This window comes from Equus quagga, chromosome 14 (assembly GCF_021613505.1).
Source record: "Equus quagga isolate Etosha38 chromosome 14, UCLA_HA_Equagga_1.0, whole genome shotgun sequence".
Lineage (NCBI taxonomy): Eukaryota > Metazoa > Chordata > Mammalia > Perissodactyla > Equidae > Equus > Equus quagga.
This window is the reverse complement of record NC_060280.1, coordinates 32,128,300-32,148,489: the sequence shown is the minus strand read 5'-3', so window position 1 is coordinate 32,148,489 and position 20,190 is coordinate 32,128,300. Positions and strand designations below refer to the sequence as shown.

Here is a 20,190-nt window from a genome sequence, read left to right as displayed (position 1 = left end):
GAACCGCCCCGACTCTGCCCTTTACTCGGTACTCCCTCCCTCCCTCTGCTCTGTTCCACGCCAGAACACTTTGAGACGAGCAGCAAACTCCCGAAAGCTCCCATTGGCTCGTCTGCCCTGTCAGTCCCGTCTCCTCCCGCCAGAGGTCCCGCCCCCTCCGGGCTACGCTCTAGTTTTCGTTCCCCGGCCGCAAGAGGCGGAGGCGCCCAAACTTGGTTGTACTGCGGCAGGGCAGTCGAGCAGCAAGAAGAGGCCTCTCTTTCCCGGAGGCCCACTGCCTTGTGGGACCGTGGCAGGTTCCTCCGGCTTGGGCGGGATTTCCGGGTTCCTATGCCACGCCTCCTGTCGAGTACGGAAGCTGAGAGGGTCTGCGGGCAGCCATGGCGGCGCACCTTAAGAAGCGGGTGTACGAGGAGTTCACTAAGGTGGTTCAGGTAAGCTCCGAAAGGAAGGGTCCCAAAATCTGTCCTGGCGTAGGGAGAGGTTATCCACGTCCCCGGCGCTTTGCCAGAACAGACGCCACAAATCTGGGTTGACTGCCGCCTACTTTGATAGGCTGAGACTACATTTTAGTGGGTGTGTTCGTTTGCCGCTACTGTTGCCATTATTATTAACTAATATGTGCAGTCTGACACTTTTTTTAACTATTAGAAGAAACAAATAGCACTTTACAATTTACGAAAATACCGTTATCTCATTTCGTTCGGATTATATTAGCATCTTCATTTTACAGCTGTGAACTTTGAGCCTTCTGGAGGGGTACGAGGACTTAAAACCAGTTAGTGGCAGAGACCCTCCTAACTCCCGTTACAAAAAAAAGAGCCCAGGGACAAGTTGGCTGTAGGCAAAGGTCTAAGGGATTGGAAGAGGAGTCTATAGAAATCCTCAAGACCCAGTCAAAGGAGGCAAGGGTCACAGGCTTCATAGGGGTAGAACTCTCCGTTGGTGGAACAGCTCACCTAGGAAGGAGGGTAATACCTTCCTCCTTTAGAGTTGTTTAAGGACTGGTGTCAGAGCAGTCAGAGATTCTCCATGTGTCTCCTCAAAAATGTCGCTAAAGTAGAGGTTGATTCCAAGTCATCCCTTGTGTCGTGCTTCTCAGACTTTACGTGTATACGAATCAGCTGGAGATCTTGTTAAAATGTAAATTCTACTCTGTAAATCGGGCAGGGGAGGTGAGCCAGTAATCTGCATTTGACAAGCCCCCAATTGATCCTAGTGGATCAGCAGCATCCTTAGATCTGTAGATCACCCTTAGGTCCTTAGACTTGTAGAATAGCAAGACTTAGACCATCCAGCAGGAAACTGATCCTTAAACATTTCATTCATTCTTTCAACAAGAGTTTATTGGGTAAATGAGTGATTACTATATATCAGGTATGGTGAAAGGCGTTGAGCTACAAAGTCCAATATGCATTAGGGTCCCTGTCCTTTAGGAGCTCACAGGCTAGTGGGAGAGAGAGAACAGCAAATCTGTCATTATAGTACGGAGACATAATTGCATTGACAAATCAAGTCTTCGTCTTTTGCAGCAGCTCCTTTTTTAAAAAACTCCCTAGACAAACTCCCTAGCCGTTTGGGATTTGACAAGTATTCCTTCCAGCTGTATCACTTTCTCTTTTGTTTTGTAGACACATCTTTGTAGCATATTCTCCTTGTCTGTAGGGAAGTTAATCTGCTCCTTATTCTTGTTTTTTCTTAAATTAACTTTGATTGAGATTTAACCTTGACACTTTTTTGTTGTTCCTTTTTATGTGAAATTAGGTTTCCTGAGCTTTTAGAATGAGCCAAGATTCAGGAAACCTTTTCTAACTTCACAGAGCTCCCTCTTCTGTGACTTGCATTCTGCGATTTCCCGGCTGTTTCCCATGCACACTTTTCTTGTCTTTCTTTTTCTGTAGTACAATATATGTAACATAAACTTTACTATTTTATAGATAAATTCTTAGACTCATGCAACCCCCCCAAAACTGAATCAAGATGATAGGGAATCTAAGTAGGCCAATCATGAATAAAGAGATTGAAACAGTAATCAAAAATCTCTCCAAAAATAGAAGTCTAGAACCAGAAGGCTTCTTTGGAGAATTCTACCAAATGTTCAAAGAAGATTTAATACCTATCCTTGTCAAACTATTCCAAAAAGTTGAAGAAGATGGAACACTTCCTAACACATTTTATGAGGCCAACATCACCCTGGTCCCAAAGCTAGACAGGGACAACACAAATAAGGAAAATTACAGGCCAATATTGCTGATGAACATACATGCAGAAATCCTCAACAAAATATTGGCAAACCGAATACAGCATTACTTTAAAAAGATTGTCGTACACTATGATCAAGTGGGATTTATATCAGGGACACTGGAATGGTTCAACATCTGCAAATCAGTCAGTGTGATACACCACATTAACAAAATAGGGAATAAAAATCACATGATCATCCCGATAGATGCAGAGAAAGCATTTCACAAGATCCAACATCCATTTATGATAAAAACTCTTAACAAAATTGGGATATAAGGAAATTGCCTCAACATAATAAAGGCCATGTATGACCAACCCACAGCTAACATCATACTCAATGGGGAAAATTGAAAGCCACCCCTCTGAGAACAGGAGTAAGACAAGGGTGCCCACTCTTGCCTTTCTTACTCAACATAGTACTGGAGGTTTTGGCCAGAGAAATTAGGCAGGAAAAAGAAATAAAAGGAATCCAAATAGGCAATGAAGAAGTGAAACTCTTGTTGTTTGCAGATGGCATGATTTTATATATAGAAAACCCTAAAGAATCCATCAGAAAACTATTAGAAATAATCAACAACTACAGCAAAGTTGCACGGTGCAAAATCAACTTCAACAATCAGTTGCATTTCTATACTCTAATAATAGACTAACAGAAAGAGAACTCAAGAATATAATCCCATTTACAGTTGCAACAATAAGAATAAAATATCTAGGAATGAGTTTAACCAAGGAAGTGAAAGACCTTGACAATGAAAACTATAAAACATTATTGGGAGAAATCGATGATGACATAGAGAAATGGAAAGATAGCCCATGCACATGGATTGGAAGAATAAATGTAGTTAAAATGTCCATGCTACCTAAAGCAATCTACTGATTCAATGCAATCCCAATCAGAATCAGAAGGACATTCTTCATGGAAATAGAACAAGGAATCCTAAAATTCATATGGGGTGACAAGAGACCCTGAATAGCTAAAACAATCCTGATAAAAAAGAACAAAGCTGGAGGCATCACAATCCCTGACTTCAAAATATACTACAAAGCCACAGTGATCAAAACAGCATGGCACTGGTACAAAAACAGACGTGCAAATCAATGGAACAGAATTGAAAGCCCAGAAATAAAACCACACGTCTATGGACAGCTCATCTTCCACAAATGAGCTAAGAACATAAAATGGAGAAAGGAAAGTCTCTTCAAAAAATGGTGTTGGGAAAACTGGACAGCCACATGCAAAAGAATGAAGGTAGACCATTATCTTTCACCATACACAAAAATTAACTCAAAATGGATCAAAGACTTGAAAGTAAGACCTGAAACCACAAAACTCCCAGGAGAAAATATAGGCAGTACACTCTTTGACATTGGTCTTAGAAGGATCTTTTCAAATACCGTGTCTACTCGGACAACGGAAACAAAAGAAAAAATAAACAAGTGTGACTTCATCAGACTGAAGAGCTTCTGCAAGGCAAAGGAAACCAGGAACAAAACGAAAAGATAACCCACCACCTGGGAGAAAATATTTGCAAATCATATATCCCACAAGGGGTTAATCTCCAAATATATGAAGAACTCACACAACTCAATAACAAAAAAACAACCTGATGAAAAAATAGGCAGGGGATATGAACAGACATTTTTCCGAAGAAGGTATCCAGATGGCCAATAGGTACATGAAAAGATGTTCAATATCACTAATCATCAGGGAAATGCAAATCAAAACTACACTAAGATATCACCTTACACCCGTCAGAATGGCTATAATCACTAAGACGAGAAATAACAAGTGTTGGAAAGGATGTGGAGGAAAGGGAACCCTCAAACACTGTTGGTGAACTATCAACTGGTGCAGCCTCTAGGGAAAACAGAATGGAGATTTCTCAAAAAATTAGAATAGAAATTCCATATGGCCCAGCTATCCCACTACTGGGTATTTATCCAAAGAACTTGAAATCAATAGTTTGAAGAGACTTAGGCACCTCTACGTTCATTGCAGCATTACTCACTATAGCCAAGAAGTGGAAGCAACCCAAGTGCCCACTGACTGATGATTGGATAAAGATGTGGTATAGGTATACACATGGAGTACTACTCAGCCATAAAGAAAGACAAAATCATCCTGTTTGCAACAACATGGATGGACCTTAAGGGTTTTACGTTAAGCAGCATAAACCAGACAGAGAAAGACAAATACTGTATGATTTCACTCATATGTGGAAGATAAACAAACACACAAAGAGAACAGTTTAGTGGTTACCAGAGGGGAAGGGGTTGGGGTGTGGGCACAAGGGATGAAGGAGCACATTTGTATGGTGACTGACAATTAATATTGTACAACTGAGGGGCCGGCCCCGTGGTGCAGCAGTTAAGTGCACACATTTTGCTTTGGCGGCCCAGGGTTCGCCGGTTTGGATCCCGGGTGCGGACATGGCACCACTTGACAAGCCATGCTGTGGTAGGCTTCCCACATATAAAGTAGAGCAAGATGAGCACAGATGTTAGCTTAGGGCCAGCCTTCCTCGGCAAAAAAAGAGGAGGATCGGTGGCAGTTAGCTCAGGGCTAATCTTCCTCAAAAAAAAAAAGTACAACTGAAATTTCACAATGTTATAAACTATTATGTCCTCAATAAAATAAAAAGAAAATTTACCATTTTAATCATTTTTAAGTGTATAGTTCAGTGGCATTAAGTACATTCACATTGTTGTGTAGTGTCACTTCCTTTCTTCCCAACATTCTGTGGTTCCCACTTCCGAAGACTACTCACTCTTCCTTCAGCATGCCACGTTTGCACCTCTCCAAACTTTTGTACCTGTTGTCTCTTTTACATAAAATGGATGTCTTTCTTCCCTTTGTTTTTGTTCTCCACCCGTTGGACTTCAATTTTTGCTTCAAGATCTAACTGAAACCTCAGCGAGTGTTCACTGTCTTCCTCCCTTGCTTCTGTAGCACTCTGTCTTACTCATCTGTTTGTCCTTATCACTCAGTGCGCCTATAATTACCAGTGTACATCTCTCCTCACTAGTCTGAGCTCCTTGAGGGCAGAGATAATGCCTGGTTCATCTGTGTCCCCCAGGTAGATCATAGGGCCTGGCTCACAAAAATGTTGATGATTCAATAATAGCAGGTATCAGTTTGTCTTTCCCCTTACAAACTCTCTAGGAAAACAAATATTTCCTAGCTTTTGATCTAACTGCAGCCCAGATAACACTGAAGATTGAATTTGTCTGGAAGAGGATGGAACTGGATAAGGATTTTAAGAGAACAGCTCATTTCTTCACTTTATTCTGCATGAATGGTTACCGTGGAGTGATAAAATGAGTTCTAGTGCTTCTGTTCTTTTTTCTTTGCTATGAAGATGAGGAGGGAGAGAGAACTGACTTGTATCTGGTGCTTGTTGTGTCTTATACAATAAAGACATGCTTCTTGAGGCAGCCCTGTTGGCCTAGCAGTTAAGGTTTGGTGTGCTCCACTTCGGCATCCCGGGTTTGGTTCCCAGGCAGGAACCACACCCCTTGTCTGTCAGTAGCCATGCTGTGGTGGTGGCTCCCATAAAAGAACTAGAAGGACTTACGACTAGAATATACAACTATGTACTGGGGCTTTGGGGAGGGGAAAAAAAAACTCCAGGAAGACTGAAAACATGTTAGCTCAGGGTGAATCTTTCCCAGCAAAAAAAAAAAAAAGATGTTATACTTCTCAGATATGCCTACGATACAGATACTGTATTGCTTTTTATAGAAGCCTCCCCTAGCTAGTAAGTGGTTATTGAACCCCAGTTCCTCTGACTTCAAAGCCCTTGGTTTTTTTATCATGCCGTACTATGTTCCTGTCTAGAATAATTCTGATTTCTTCTCTGTAGAAGTATAAATTTGTAAGGAGGTGGTTGTTCAGGATGTGAAAATGATGCATCAAGTGTTAAGGAAAGTTACTGATTCCATTTATCTTATGATCCTCTCTATACCCCACCAGGGCCTGACTTAAGCCCTCGAGTGACAGGTACTCCTTTACATGAACTTGTTGGCACCCATTATATGTAACAAATGCATCTAGGATGGTTCTAGTTATGCACCATTCTTGGGAGAATTTAGAAGATAGTCACCCAAATAATTTTGTACGTTTTGTGCTCAGATGAGGATCCCTGGTTGAGAAAGACTGGTGGTTGGTGTCATCCTTCCCATTTTACAGATGATAAAAGTGATAATCATGACTGACTTACAGTACAGCAGCAGAGTTGGAATTCAGAGACAACTCCTAATTCTAAATCAATCATTCAGTAAACATTCATTAAGTGGCCGCACTTTGCTGGAGCCAGCCCCGGTGCCTAGTGGTTAAGATTCAGGGCTCTCACTGCAGTGACCCTGGTTCGTTTCCCACCCAGGGAACCACCCCACCCGTTAGTTGGTTGTCATACTGTGGCAGCTGCTTGTTGCTGTGATTCTGAAAGCTATGCCACTGGTATTTCAAATGCCAGCAGGGTCATCCGTGGTGGACAGATTTCAGCAGAGCTTCCAGACTATGACAGACTAGGAAGAAGGACTGGGCCCCCCACTTCTGAAAAAATTGTCCATGAAAACCCTATGAATAGCAGTGGAACATTGTCTGATATAGTGTTGGAAGGTGAGAGGACGGCACAAAAAGACTGGGCAGAGTTCCACTCTGCACAGCATCGCTAGGAGTCGAAATCAACTCGATGCCACTAACAGCAACAGCAGTTTGCTAGGCATGTGGCAGTGTGTTTTTTCCCTACCCTGAACATTCTTCTAATAAAGGTGGAATGATTTGGGTGAAAACAGTCATCTGGAGTGAGGGGAAGATTTTTCTCCTCACTGTAAGCTGCATACGTTTCCCCTCAGTTCTAGTTTTCTCAGGAGGGAAGCTGAACCTGGTAGGTGCCTCAGCACAGTCTGAATATATTTGTGCAATTGAGATTTCTTTTCTGATGAAGAATGGAGCAGATACTTTGTGTGTCCTCTTAACCCTAAAGTTACAACAATCCTAAGAGATAGTCAGAACAAAATGTTAGTGGACCTACTTTACAGAGAAAAAAACTGAGACTTGGAGAAACTAAACAACTTGCCCAAAGTTCGTAGGAGCTAGTGAAAAGCAAAACTGGGACTCATAGCCTTATCTCCAATCCAGTGTTCTTTTTCCACTTCATAGCACTGTGTTTTCCTAAGACTAGGTCTCTTACCTACATTCATTATTTGGTATAAGGACAAGTTAATTCCATTAAATGAGGCAAAGTTAAACTTGCAGACCCTGTGTTTTCAGTTAGGTCTTCATGTCTTATCTTCCCTCCCCCCTTGCAGCAACAACAGGAGGAAATTGCTACTAAGAAACTACGACTGACAAAACCAAGCAAATCTGCAGCACTCCACATTGATCTGTGTAAAGCTACCTCCCCAGCAGATGCTTTGCAGTACCTACTCCAGTTTGCCAGGAAGCCTGTGGAGGCAGAAAGTGTGGAGGGGGTCGTCAGGATTCTCTTGGAACATTACTACAAGGTATGAAAGTCTTGAGGACCTGATGGGAGTATGTGTAAGAGTGGTGTCATGTCTGCAAAATGGGTTAGTACTGCCAAGTAAGTAAGAAGGTGTTCATTCAGCAGTCTTTTACTGAGGGTCTTCCACGTGCTAGGCACTGTGGATACAGAGATAAAAAAAGATCCACATCCTGTCCTCAGAAGCTTACAGTATCGAGATGGAGACGGGGTGAACGGTAAGGATAAGGTGCGTCACGTTGCTGGGGCACTCTGAGTGTAATACGTACCGCGTGCAGTGGGAGCACAGAGGAGGAGTTCATTTCAACCATGACCCTTCTGAACAGGGCTTGTCTCTGGGATGTAGTCCTGTCATCCTGCTGTTACTGCCCCAGTTCAAGGTGCTTATCTCTAATTGCAATAGCTCTTTTTTTTTTTTTTAACTTTTTTTAAGCTAAGTGGCATTTTATTTCTTCATGTATTTTAATGGATTAGAAGAAAACATCAATTTATGCATATTAACTATAGGAAATAGTTTAAACAGAAAATGAAATCCACAAAATGTGTTTATTTTTCAGTTTTTATGTGTAAGTGAGATCTCAAGTAAAAGCAGAAATGATTTTTAAATATTTGAATCACAGATGAATTAAAAATTTAAACTTTAGTATGAAAATTAGTAAGCTTATAGAAAAGCAGAGATGGTACTATAATGAACTGCCAAGTACCCATCTCTGGAATTAAACAGTTATTGACATTTTGCCAAATTTGTTCTGTTTTCCTGAAAATTTTTACAGTATCATAGTGTTTTTCCCTAAGTGATTCAGTAAAATATCTCTAAAACAGGGACATCTTTTTTTAAAACATAACCACATCAAATAAAACTAAATAATTCCTTAATGTCATCTAACAACTAGTCCATATTCAAATTTTCCTAGTTGTTTCAAAAATGTCTTTTTATGGTTGATTTGTCCACATCAAAGTACAAACAATGTCTACACATGACATTTGCTCTTTCTTAAATCTAGAACAGCTTTTATCATTTTGGTGACATTGATCTGTTAAAGAAATTTGGTCACTTGTTTTGTAAAATGTCTTGTCTTCTGAATTTATTTACTTCCTTGGGGGTTAACTTGCTCCTCTGTCCCCTGTATTTACCATGAACTGGAAGTTAGATCTGTAGGTTTTGTTCGATTCAGGTTAAGCACAGTTTTGAGAATTTAAGAATACTTTGTAGGTGATGATTTGTACTTCACGTTGCTTCTGTCGGATGCACATAATGTCTTGAAGTCCCACCTAGCAGAAGCTTCTCATCTTTTTCCCTTCAGTTTCTCTTCTTTCTATAAACTGTCTTTATTTAGAGCTTTTATGTATGCCATAAAGGTCCTTCTATTTACATATATAATGTTCTAGCTTAATCAAAATGCTTGTAGTTTTCCAAAGACCTGTGTGTTTTCAGAAATTGGTATTCTTTCACATGCTTTTCCCTCAGCCTAGAACCCCACTCCTGTGATCTGGTCTGCCATTTTCTCTGCCAACTGTGTTCCTTTCTCTGAGTCTTTCCACTTACATGTCTTTCTCTCTGGAACACTTCACTCAGATGTTCATATGACTGCTTCCCATGTTTCCTTCAAGTCTTTGCTCAAATGTGGCTTTTTCACAGATGCCTTCCTTTATCCCTCTATTCGAGACTGAAACTGCCTGTCCTACCCCAGCACTTTGTAGCCCCATTTTGATTTTATTTTCTCCATAGCATTTACCATCTTCTAATATTCTATATGATTTTCTCATTTGTTTTGTTCCTTGTCCATTTCCCCATGCTAGAATGTAAGCTCCTCTTGAGTAGAGATTTTTGTTTGTTTTTTTAAGTTGATGTATCTGCAGCACCAAGAACAGTGTGGGGTAAAGTAAATATTTGTTGAATGAATGAATGAATGCTTTGTGACACTTTTTACTCAGTTAACAAATGATTATTATATATCAGGTATTGTTCTGGGTGGTGGACAGTGTCCTGTTAGCACATTTGTTAGCTCTTAGCATTGCCATTATTTGTCATGTGTGTCTATCTCCTTCAGACTTTGAGCCCCTAAATTCAGAGACTACATATCTATTAATAACTTCTGTCCCAGTGTTGGGCAAGTTCTCTGGAACACTGTAAGGGCTTAATAAATGTTTCCCTCATGTTGTATATGAATGAAATCAGAGTTTTTGTTCTCAAGAAGTTTTCAGTCTCTTAGTGGTCTATTTTTAGTTGTCACTTTTCTTATCAATATCTACCTATTATTATTATTACATAATAATATAACTCTGTTGTCAATAATCATCTATAATAATACATCTAAGAGCAATTAACATTTATATAGCTTGTTGGAGTTTATAAAGCTCTTTCCACGTGTAATATTTTATTTATTCCTGGTGACAACACCATTGTTCTCTCTGTAATCCAGATAGGGAACTAGGCTTAGAGCAGTTTCACTCAGCTTAGTAAATGGAGGGGTTAGGTTTGAATCTGAGTTGTTTTTTGTTTTTCAACTTTTTGTTGTGGAACATTTCAAATATATTTGCAAGTAGAGAGAATGGTTTAATTAATTCCCATGTACTCATTACCCAGCTTCAACAATTATCATTTCTCGGCCAAACTTGTTTCATTCCCACCCCACTGTCCACTTCTACTTCCTCCACCCTCACCCTCTCTACCAGATTCTTATGAAAACAGTTCCCTGGCACCATATCATTTTATTCATAAATTTCAGTTTATATTTCTAAACAATAAAGATTCTTTTTGAAAACATAGTGACAATTCCATTTTCATGTCTAAAAGAAAAATTGGACTCGGGTGTCCTGATGTCAGACCCCAGGCTCTTTAACCAGACCATGCTGTTTGCGTTAGTCTAGCAGATTCTAACCCCAAAGGAGTGAGGAGGGATGCCAGATGGGGCCAGTTCTAGATTAACCACCATAGTGTTTTTTACCCTTTCTTCTGTTTTATCCAGAAATGTGGTGTCTGGTATTTTAGTAGATAAACTACTTTGGATTCTGCTTTTCTTGTCCAAGTCTTTCTGTGGTCAGGCAGCAGTACCTGAATTTATTTCACATGAGGGATTCTTCAGTTATACCACTGTGCTCATTGCTCTGTAGGATGTAGGAGAACTTTGAGACCTGATCCTTGTCCTTTAGGGGCTAACAGTATAGTTGGTAGAGCAAATAATATATGTAGCATTTAGATATTAAGGACTAAAGTTATTCTTTGGTGATTTTTTCATTCTCTCAAGATGTTCTGAATACTAACTCTGCCAGGCCTTGTGCTTCGTGTTGGTGATACAGAGATGAATATATGATCCCCGATCTGAGTCTAGTTGGTAGATGAGACAATAAATGGATAATAAGAATACAACGTTATAGGTGCTGTGAAATCTGGGACAGGTTATGATGTGACCTCAAAGAAGAGGATAATCAGTTCTACTTGGGAGCAGGGGTCTGGAAAGCCATTATATACTAGTAATGATGCTTCAGATGAGTCTTCAAAAAACAAATTTTGGCCTCTTGGAAAACAGAGGAAAGGCATTTTAGAAAGAAGGAGCAATTGTGAGCAAAGGCATGGAGATGTGAACTAGCCTGTTACATTAGAAGAAATGCAAGTAGTTTGGCTGGTGTAGATTTTAGGTTGAGAGCCCTTTAAGAGGTAAGACTAGAAGGATTGAAAGGGGTCTGATCCTGAAGAGTCTTGCATTCTGCTTTGTGGGGTTTTGTTTTAGACATGTCACTGTGGGGGCAATATGGAGGAATTGGATGAGGGCAAGACAGGACTTAGGGTGATCAACCAGGAGTTAAGTCTGCAGCACTGTCATGAAAGCCTGAACCAGGACAGTTTTGCTGGTGAGAAGAGCAGTTATTGAAGAGGGCTTCCCCAGAGGCAGTTTGTTTTAAGCTTAGGAGTGAAGGAGGTGATTTATGTGTTTCAGTAGCAGGTGTCCCAGGGGATTATTTCAGAAAGTAGGAGAACTACTCTGAGTAAAGGATCCGGATGGATAAAGAATGTCACTAGGTCAGATACTCTCTTATTCTTTTTGTCCCATTCTTACCTTCTTGCCTCTCTCTTAGCTGCTAGGCTTAGTACTTCTGCTTTCTGTGCAGTTCCCTTGTGTTTGGAGGTCTGACTCCATTCCAGACTGTTGAAAGGCTATATAGTTGTTCTCCTATACTCTCTCACTACAAAATTAGGGTATTTGGCTAGTCCAGTGCCTCTGAAAGACAATTACTTAATTCTATGGTGTTAGTTCATTGAGTTGAAGCCCATAAAAGAATTGGCTTTTATTTCTATTCAAAAGTGAATTCAGTGTCTTCCTTCATTCTCCAGTCTACTTTATCTCAGGAAATGGTACCACCATCAATATAGACCCTTAATTAAAACCTGAGAAAGTTCCTTTATAGCGCCTTCACCCTTTCCTCTTGTCATATTCCCTTCCTCACCAAGTCTTGTTGATTTTTTCTTCTAAATATCTCATGAGTCCGTTTACCTCTGTTTCTACTGTTACTTCAGTAATCCAAGTAACTATCATATTTTTAAAACTTATAAAACCTATGAAATATAACACATAAGAGTATATAGAATAACTTCATACAGCCTGTTGATTTATCACAACATGAACACAGTATGTAACCACCATCCAAGTCAGGAAATGAAATATCTGTATCCCATAGGCCCCCTCAAACTCCCTTCTAATTATTTCTCCTTTCTTTCCCAAAGGTAACCATCACTATCCTGACTTTTAGGGTAGTAACTTCCTTTCTTTTATTTTTTTACTATTTAAACCCGCACCCCTAAATACAATTAATTTTTGTCTCTTTTTCAACTTCACATATGAGGGAATACAGTATGTACCTTTTTATGTGTGGTTTTTACTCAAAATTCTGTTTGTGAGATTCATCATATTGTTGCCTATAGCTATAGTTCATTCATTTTTTACCACATTATAAGATTTCATTGCATGAATATTCCATAATTTGTCTATTGATTCTATTATTGATGGACATTTAGGCTATCTCCAATTTTTAACTGTTACAAGAAGTACTGCCGTGAACATTTTTGTTTTTTTTTTTTAAAGATTTTGTTTTTTTCCTTTTTCTCCCTAAAGCCCCCCGGTGCATAGTTGTATATTCTTTGTTGTGGGTCCTTCTAGTTGTGGCATGTCGGACGCTGCCTCAGCGTGGTTTGATGAGCAGTGCCATGTCCGCGCCCAGGATTTGAACCAACGAAACACTGGGCCGCCTGCAGCAGAGTGCGCGAACTTAACCACTCGGCCACGGGGCCAGCCCCAGCCGTGAACATTTTTGTACAAGTTGGTTTGCATGGCTTGCATTTCTGTTTAGTATATACTCTGGAGTGGAATTCCTGAGCCTACTGTTTCCAAAATGGTAGTACCAATTTAGTACTACCTGAATTGTACAATTTAGTACTACTTCTATTAGCAGTATGTGAGAATTTCAGTTGCTCCACATACTGGCCAACAGTAGGAATTATCAATCTTTTTCATTTTGACACTTCTTATGGATGTGTACTATATCATTGTGACCTTAACTTGCATTCCTCAGATTACTAATGAAGTGGAGCAACTTTAGCGTGTTTAATTGGCCATTTGCATATCCTTTTGGGTAATGCCTATTTATCTCTCTTGCCTATTTTCACTGAGGTGTTTTGTTTTGTTTTTTGGTGAAGAAGATTGGCCCTGAGCCAGGATCTGTTGCTAGTCTTCCTCTTTTTGCTTGAGGAAGATTGTTCTTGAGCTAACATCTATGCCAATCTTCCTCCATTTTGTATGTGGGACACTGCCACAGCGTGGCTTGATGCACAGTGCATAGGTCCACGCCCAGGATCTGAACCTGCAAACCCTGGGCTGTCAAAGTGGAGCGTGCAAACTCTACCACTATGCCACTGGGCTGGCCCCTTAATGTTGTATTTTGATGAAAAGAAGTTCTTAGTATAGCCCAATTTGACAATCTTTTCATTTATATTTTGTACTTTTCTTGTCTGATGTAAGAAGGTTTTTCCTACCCTGAGCTCATTAAGACATTTTGCTAGACTATTACTAGGAGCTTTATTATTTGCTTTTCACACATGGAGTTGATTGTTGTGTACTGTTGTCCCTTGGTATCCGTAAGGGATTGGTTCCAGGATCCCTGAGGATACCAAAATCTACAGATGTTCAAGTTCCTTAGGTTGGCTCTCCATATCCGTGGGTTCTGTGTCTGTGGATTAAACCTACCATGGATTGTAAACATAGTACAGATGGTCCCCCACTTAGGATGGTTCGACTTACTATCTTTCGACTATATCATGGTAAGAAAGTCATACATATTCAGTAGAAACCGTACTTGGAGTTTTGAATTTCGATGTTTTCCTGGGCTGGGGGTGTGCCGTATGATACTCTCTCCTGATGCTCGGCAGACGCAGCAAGCTGCAGCTCCCAGTCAGCCACGTGATTTCGAGGGCAAACAACTGACACACAACCATTCTGTTTTTCACTTTCAGTACGGTATTCAGTAAATTACGAGATATTCACCACTTTATTATGAAATAGGCTTTGTGTTAGATGAGTTTGCCCAACTGTAGGCTAATGTAAAGTGTTCTCAGCATGTTTAAGGTAGGCAAGGCTAAGCTATGATGTTCCATAGGTTAGGGAGATTAAATGCATGTTTGACTTACGATATTTTCAATGTATGATGGGTTTATCAGCATGGAACCCCATCATAAGACAAGGAAGATTTATACATATCTGTGGTTGGTTGAATCTGTGGATATGGAATCTGTGGATATGGAAGGCCGACTGTATGTTGCTTGGATATGTGGAAACCCAAATGTTCCAGCACCGTTTATTGAAAATAATGTCCTTTTTTCATTGCTTTGCAGTACCACCTTTGTGGTAAATCAAGTGTTTCTGTATGAGTGAGTATGTTTCAGGGCTTTCCTATTCTGTTCCATTGGTTTGTCTATTCTTATGCCAATGCCATGCTGTCTTAGGATAGTATTATAATAAATCTTGACATCTGGTGGGATAAGTTCTCCCACCTTGCTCTTCTTTAAGAATATCTTGGTTGCACAACCAGAAGGACCTACAACCAGAATTACAACTATGTACTGGGGGACTTTGGGGAGGAGGAGGAGGGGGAGGGGAGGGGGAGGGAAGGGGGAGGAAGAAGAAGAAGATGAAGATGATTGGCAACAGATGTTAGCTCAGGTGCTGGGCTGGTGGTATGCCATATGATACTCTCTCCTGAGTAGCTGCCAACACCCAGTTTCCAGGAGCTCCAAGAGCAGTGGTGCTGGCAGCAACGTTGGGTGCCCAGTGTTGGTGGTGCAGGTTGCTGCAGCTCGCGTCTAACATGATCGCACAGTGGAAGAAAGGTGTTTTTAATCCCCAAAGTACATTTCTGGCTAAAAGTTAATGACATCAGGAAGGTGTAAAAAAATTCCCATTCACTTTGCAGTGTTTGGGTGTAACATACTGAGTGAGAAAAGCTCTCTTCCCTGAAGTATATAAAGTTAATTTTTCAGAAATAAAGCCTTCGAATACTTGGATCATTGAATCCCTTTTGAGAAGTTAGTTTCTCCTGTTCTTGCTTATTGTTTAGCTGAGAGTAGAGTGGCAAGGTAACAATAGCTTTTTTTGTTCCAGGAGAATGATCCATCTGTGAGACTGAAAATTGCATCATTGTTGGGTTTATTGTCAAAGACCGCAGGATTTTCCCCAGACTGTATTATGGATGATGCCATTAACATCCTGCAGAATGAAAGTAAGTTGCAATTTAAAAGCTGTCTAATCAGAGCGGAAATCCTTTAGTTCCTTTTATATAGAGTTTAGAACAAAATTTTGTTGTTGGTTGTTATTGAAAAGCAATTTGAGGATGATTCAATAAAACCATACCATGTATATACATTTATTTACATTAGAGTTAAAATACAGTTTTGTCTCTTCATAGCTATCATTAATTGACCTCTACCAAATGCCATATACTTAAGGTAGTTTACATGAGTTATAAGATAGGTATTATTGTCCTTATTTTATACATGAGGAAACTGAAGCTCAGAGAAGTTAACTAATGTGTTTAAGGTTACATAGTATGTGACAAGAGTTGATGTTTTGTTGACTGTGCTATGCTCACTCAGAAATCATGAGAGGTGCTGTCCTCCTCACATGGTCCCTCACAACTTAGTTCCTATAAAAATGACATTTCCCAGGTCTTACATGTTGTTGCTTTTTCTATTTGTTCCCTGTTGATGCCCACTAAAATTATTCTTAGCATTTAGGTGAAATGGAAAATCGCTTCATCTTTTTAATTTTTTCAATTAATTATCTGGTTTTATTTATGTACAAGATTTCTTTTATAGAGTTAGTGCCTCACTTGCCTTAATATTTATTTTAAAATTAAATAGAAACCTTTTGTTGCTGTTTTTAAAAATATTGTAATTTTATATGAATTGGTTATAGTTTCAAAGAATTGTTTTATTTTGGGGTATACATATTTCAACAAATATCACTATTTAAATATTGGACAACATTTAGTCTATGAACTTGAGGTTATGAGAGTAATAAAGGGCCTGTGAACTCAGAGACAATCTAAATTCATTTATCATACAACTGTTTAATGGTAAAAAGTATCTTACATATGTGACCCATAGGCTGAAGTTGAGAATTTTTAAAATTTTGTTAGAAACAACTTCATATTAAAATTTTACTTGTATTGGATTTTTACCCAAGACTTTTAATTCACAGGAAACAATGAAAATATCTTTAAATTTTTTTCAAGAGGAGTTGGTTTTATTGAAATGCCAATATCACAACATTAAACAAAAATTTAAAAAATATTCCTACTATTTCCATAAAACAATGTTTTACAAATTATCTTTTACTTATATACATTTTATATGGTTTGACTTATAGTGAAAGTACTATTTTGTGTTTTACTGTGCTCACTTAACATTACATATAATTTTTTCTGTTTCTACATTACCTTCATAATATTTATGGTGTTGATAATATATTAAATATCAACAAGTACACTAGTGTTTGTAATGTTTTGCTACTGTAGATAGTAGCAAGAAAAATTAATTTCTTTTAAAAGCACCAAACAGTTACATTGCCTCAGTACCAAAGTATCCTTTTTTGCCATGGAAAGTTCTTGAAGGTGCTAGCTATGTACCTGGAATAATCGCATACTTTAAGATTGGAGATTCATAGAGCTATAGACTTTTTGAGCTGTACATGGCCTTATAGAGATCATCTGGTCTAATTTTTTCATTTTGTAGATGACAGAAACAAAGTCCCAGAGAGATGAGGTGAATTCATTTAGCTAAATAGGAGCAGAACTGAGAACTTAATGCGGTGCTTTTTCTTACAGACCCAGGTTTAGCTGAAACACTTTACCTCTAAAATGGAAAAATTATAAGAGTTAAATTTTTTTGCTGAGGAAGATTTGCCCTGAGCTAACATCTGCTGCCAATCTTCCTCTTTTTGTGTGTGAGCTGCTGCAACAGCATGGCCGCTGACAGGCAAGTGACGTAGGTCTGTGCCTGGGACCCGAACCTGGGCCACTAAAGCAGAGTGCGCCAAACTTAACCCGTAGGCCACTGGAGCTGGCCCCAGAGAATTAATTTTGGTGCAAACCTCATCCTAGCCTTTAAAAGAAAGAGACTCAAATTATGCAGTGTACGTGGAAATAGCTGTTTTACTTTTTGTTAACATTCTAATTCTGTTTTTTACTTAATTATCTCTAAGAGATTTGATCTGGGTCTCTTCCTGGTTTCCAGTTGCTAGCCTACCTAGATTCACAGAAGATAGAACTGGAAGGGACCGTAAAGATCATCTAGTTCAAGCTCTTTATTTCATAGCTGAGGAACATGAACTCCAGTGAGGTAAAGTGACTGCTGACGTCACTCTGTATTTTTGACTTAGAATTAAGCCACAGACTTAGAATTGAGAGTCTCCCAGTTATCAGTCTTGTGTGCATTTTCGAATCCCAAGAACATGGTCAACGCTCTGGCCCCGAAGTCTTTCCTTTCAATTCGTCAGGTGTGTGAGTTCTGTAACTCCTTGGCAAGCACTGGGCACGGCACTTTATATCTGCTTCTCTAGTACGTATTAGATCACTAATGATAATGCAGAGCTTGCTTTAGAGGAGGTATAATCATAATACTGAGGGAGCAGAGGAGAGAGCGAGGTCAGTGCTGACTGGTGGGATCTAGAAAGGCTCAGTGAAGAGGGGGCTTGGAACATCAGAGGTGGGGAAGAGTAGTGCCAAGAAAAAGGAACCTTATGATAAAAGGTAGAGAACTGGGAAAGTACAAGAGATACTTGAAGAACTGGATTGTTTTTGAGAGATCAGCAGAGAGTAAGGGCTTTAGGAGGAAAAACAATGGTAAAATGTGTTCAAGCCCAAGGGTTGGTGGTCTTGAGCACTGAGGATTTTGAATGTTATTTTGTAGACAGGGGAAACCATGTAAAGGTTTTTTGAGCAAGGGATGAAATGATCAAGTCTGGATTTAGAAAGATAATTTGGTGGCTCTGAGGAATTTGGTTTGATGAACTAGGTGGTTTAGAGAAGACATGTTGAGGATTCATTTATTGTCCATGTGGAGATGTCCATCCTACCTGTAGTTGTAATGTAGGTCTGGAACTCAGGAGAGGGACTAGGGTTTGAGATTTAGATTAGATTTATGATTTATCAGAGGCAAGAGTTAAGTTTTAAAAAGATTTATCTAGCTTTTCATGGATGTTAGGCAGAATCATCTTTTTGAAGAAATACATTGTAGAGTGGTGTGGTGGTGGTGGAGATTTTCACCACTTTTCTGTTTTCTCTAAGTACCTTCTTTTCTCTTCGTATGTCACGTCTTTCATATTGGAGACTTTTCTTGATGATCCTTGGCCTTGCATGTAAATTTAAGACTCGGCACTAAAAAGCTGATTGGTACTTGTGTGTGAATGGATGGGGCTTGTCAACTAGTAGCCTCCACTCTAGGATGATCCTCTATGTCTTTGGAGGACTTTTAAATGTTAGTATCTTTTGGTGTGTTTTTTGTGGGGCCCATCAATTTTTCCAGTTATCAGTTCATGACTCCCCTTCTAGGAAGACAGAGAAATGCCCGGCTGCCTTCTTTTTAGAGCCAAAGCAGTTGAAGGTGGCTAGGGAGAGGGAGGGAGTGTCTCATTATCAGTACTTATGACTCTCTCTTAATCTCCTCTTCTTCACTGTAATTCCTCCTTGTCCTCACCTGATATCCCCAACATTGGATCCTTTCTGGTCCAATTTCTATATAAAATAAACCTCCTATTTCAGTGGTCACTTGGCTGTGTAGGATTGGGAAGGAGGGGTCCAATTCTTCTTACAAAGACCTCAAACAAGTCCCTGCCTTATCCCTGTTTTTTTTATTTTATTTTTTTGAGGAAGATTAGCTCTGAGCTAACATCTGCTGCCAATCCTCCTCTTTTTGCTGAAGAAGACTGGCCCTGAGCTAACATCTGTGCCCATCTTCCTCTACTTTATGTGTGGGATGCCTGCCACAGCATGGCTTGACAAGCGATCTGTAGGTCCACACCTGGGATCTGAACTGGTGAACCCGGGCCACCAAAGTGGAACGTACAAACTTAACTGCTGTGCCACCGGGCTGGCCCACCTTATCCTTGTTTTTTGGAGTTTTTTTGTTTGCTTGTTTAAATCTCCAGTTCCTGAATCTAGAATTTATTTGCTTTGAAGTGACATCCTCCTCAGTAGGCATTTTATGTTAGATTTCTCAGTTTTGCCAAAGAGCTTTTCTTTGCTTTCCATCTCTAAAAAATTTGTTGATTTTTCTCATCTACCTACCTTATTCTCTGTTTTCTTGGTCTTTGTAGGTTTATACCTTTTAATTTCTTTACTCTTATTATATTAATGTTTTAGGATGCGTGCCCTGCTGAGGAGTTTGCACTTTATCTTGAAGGTGATGAAAAGCCCTTAGTCAAGCATAAAACATTTTTGGAGCACTATTTCCAGTGCTTTGGAGGACTCAATTTTTTAGACATGATCCCTTTAGGAGCTTAGCTTTTAGTTGAGGGGAATCCAGGATCAAATAGTAGAACCTAGCTGACAAAAATCTACATTTTTTACCCAAATACATTTAGTTTCTACAGTGATCTCCTTTTGAAATTCTACAACCCAACTTTGTCTTCCTTTCTAGAATCTCATCAAGTCCTAGCTCAGCTCTTGGACACTTTGCTTGCAATTGGCACCAAACTCCCAGAGAATCAAGCTATCCAGATGCGATTAGTTGATGTAGCATGCAAGGTAAGAGTATGACTGTTAGACACACGGTTACTTCTGAACAGTTTTGCAATATCTGGAGAGATGATAAGAACTGTAAGATCGGCTTAGCTTTGTCCTAAATCCGTAACTGAGAATTGCCAAGGACTCTTAATGGTTTTTAAGAGCTGCCTCA

General features: G+C 39.6%; 1 protein-coding gene across 1 annotated transcript in view; it reads left to right on the top strand.

The window, feature by feature from the left end:
* The first annotated feature begins 288 nt into the window (after window positions 1–288).
* INTS4 (integrator complex subunit 4) overlaps window positions 289–20,190 on the top strand; it is a 93,118-nt gene continuing 73,216 nt past the window's right edge. Inside the window, exons 1-4 of the mRNA XM_046686186.1 lie at window positions 289–434; window positions 7,558–7,752; window positions 15,398–15,515; window positions 19,933–20,039. Coding sequence (XP_046542142.1) covers window positions 381–434; window positions 7,558–7,752; window positions 15,398–15,515; window positions 19,933–20,039 — 474 coding nt within the window. The 5' untranslated portion in view covers window positions 289–380. The remainder of the gene's footprint in view (window positions 435–7,557; window positions 7,753–15,397; window positions 15,516–19,932; window positions 20,040–20,190) is intronic.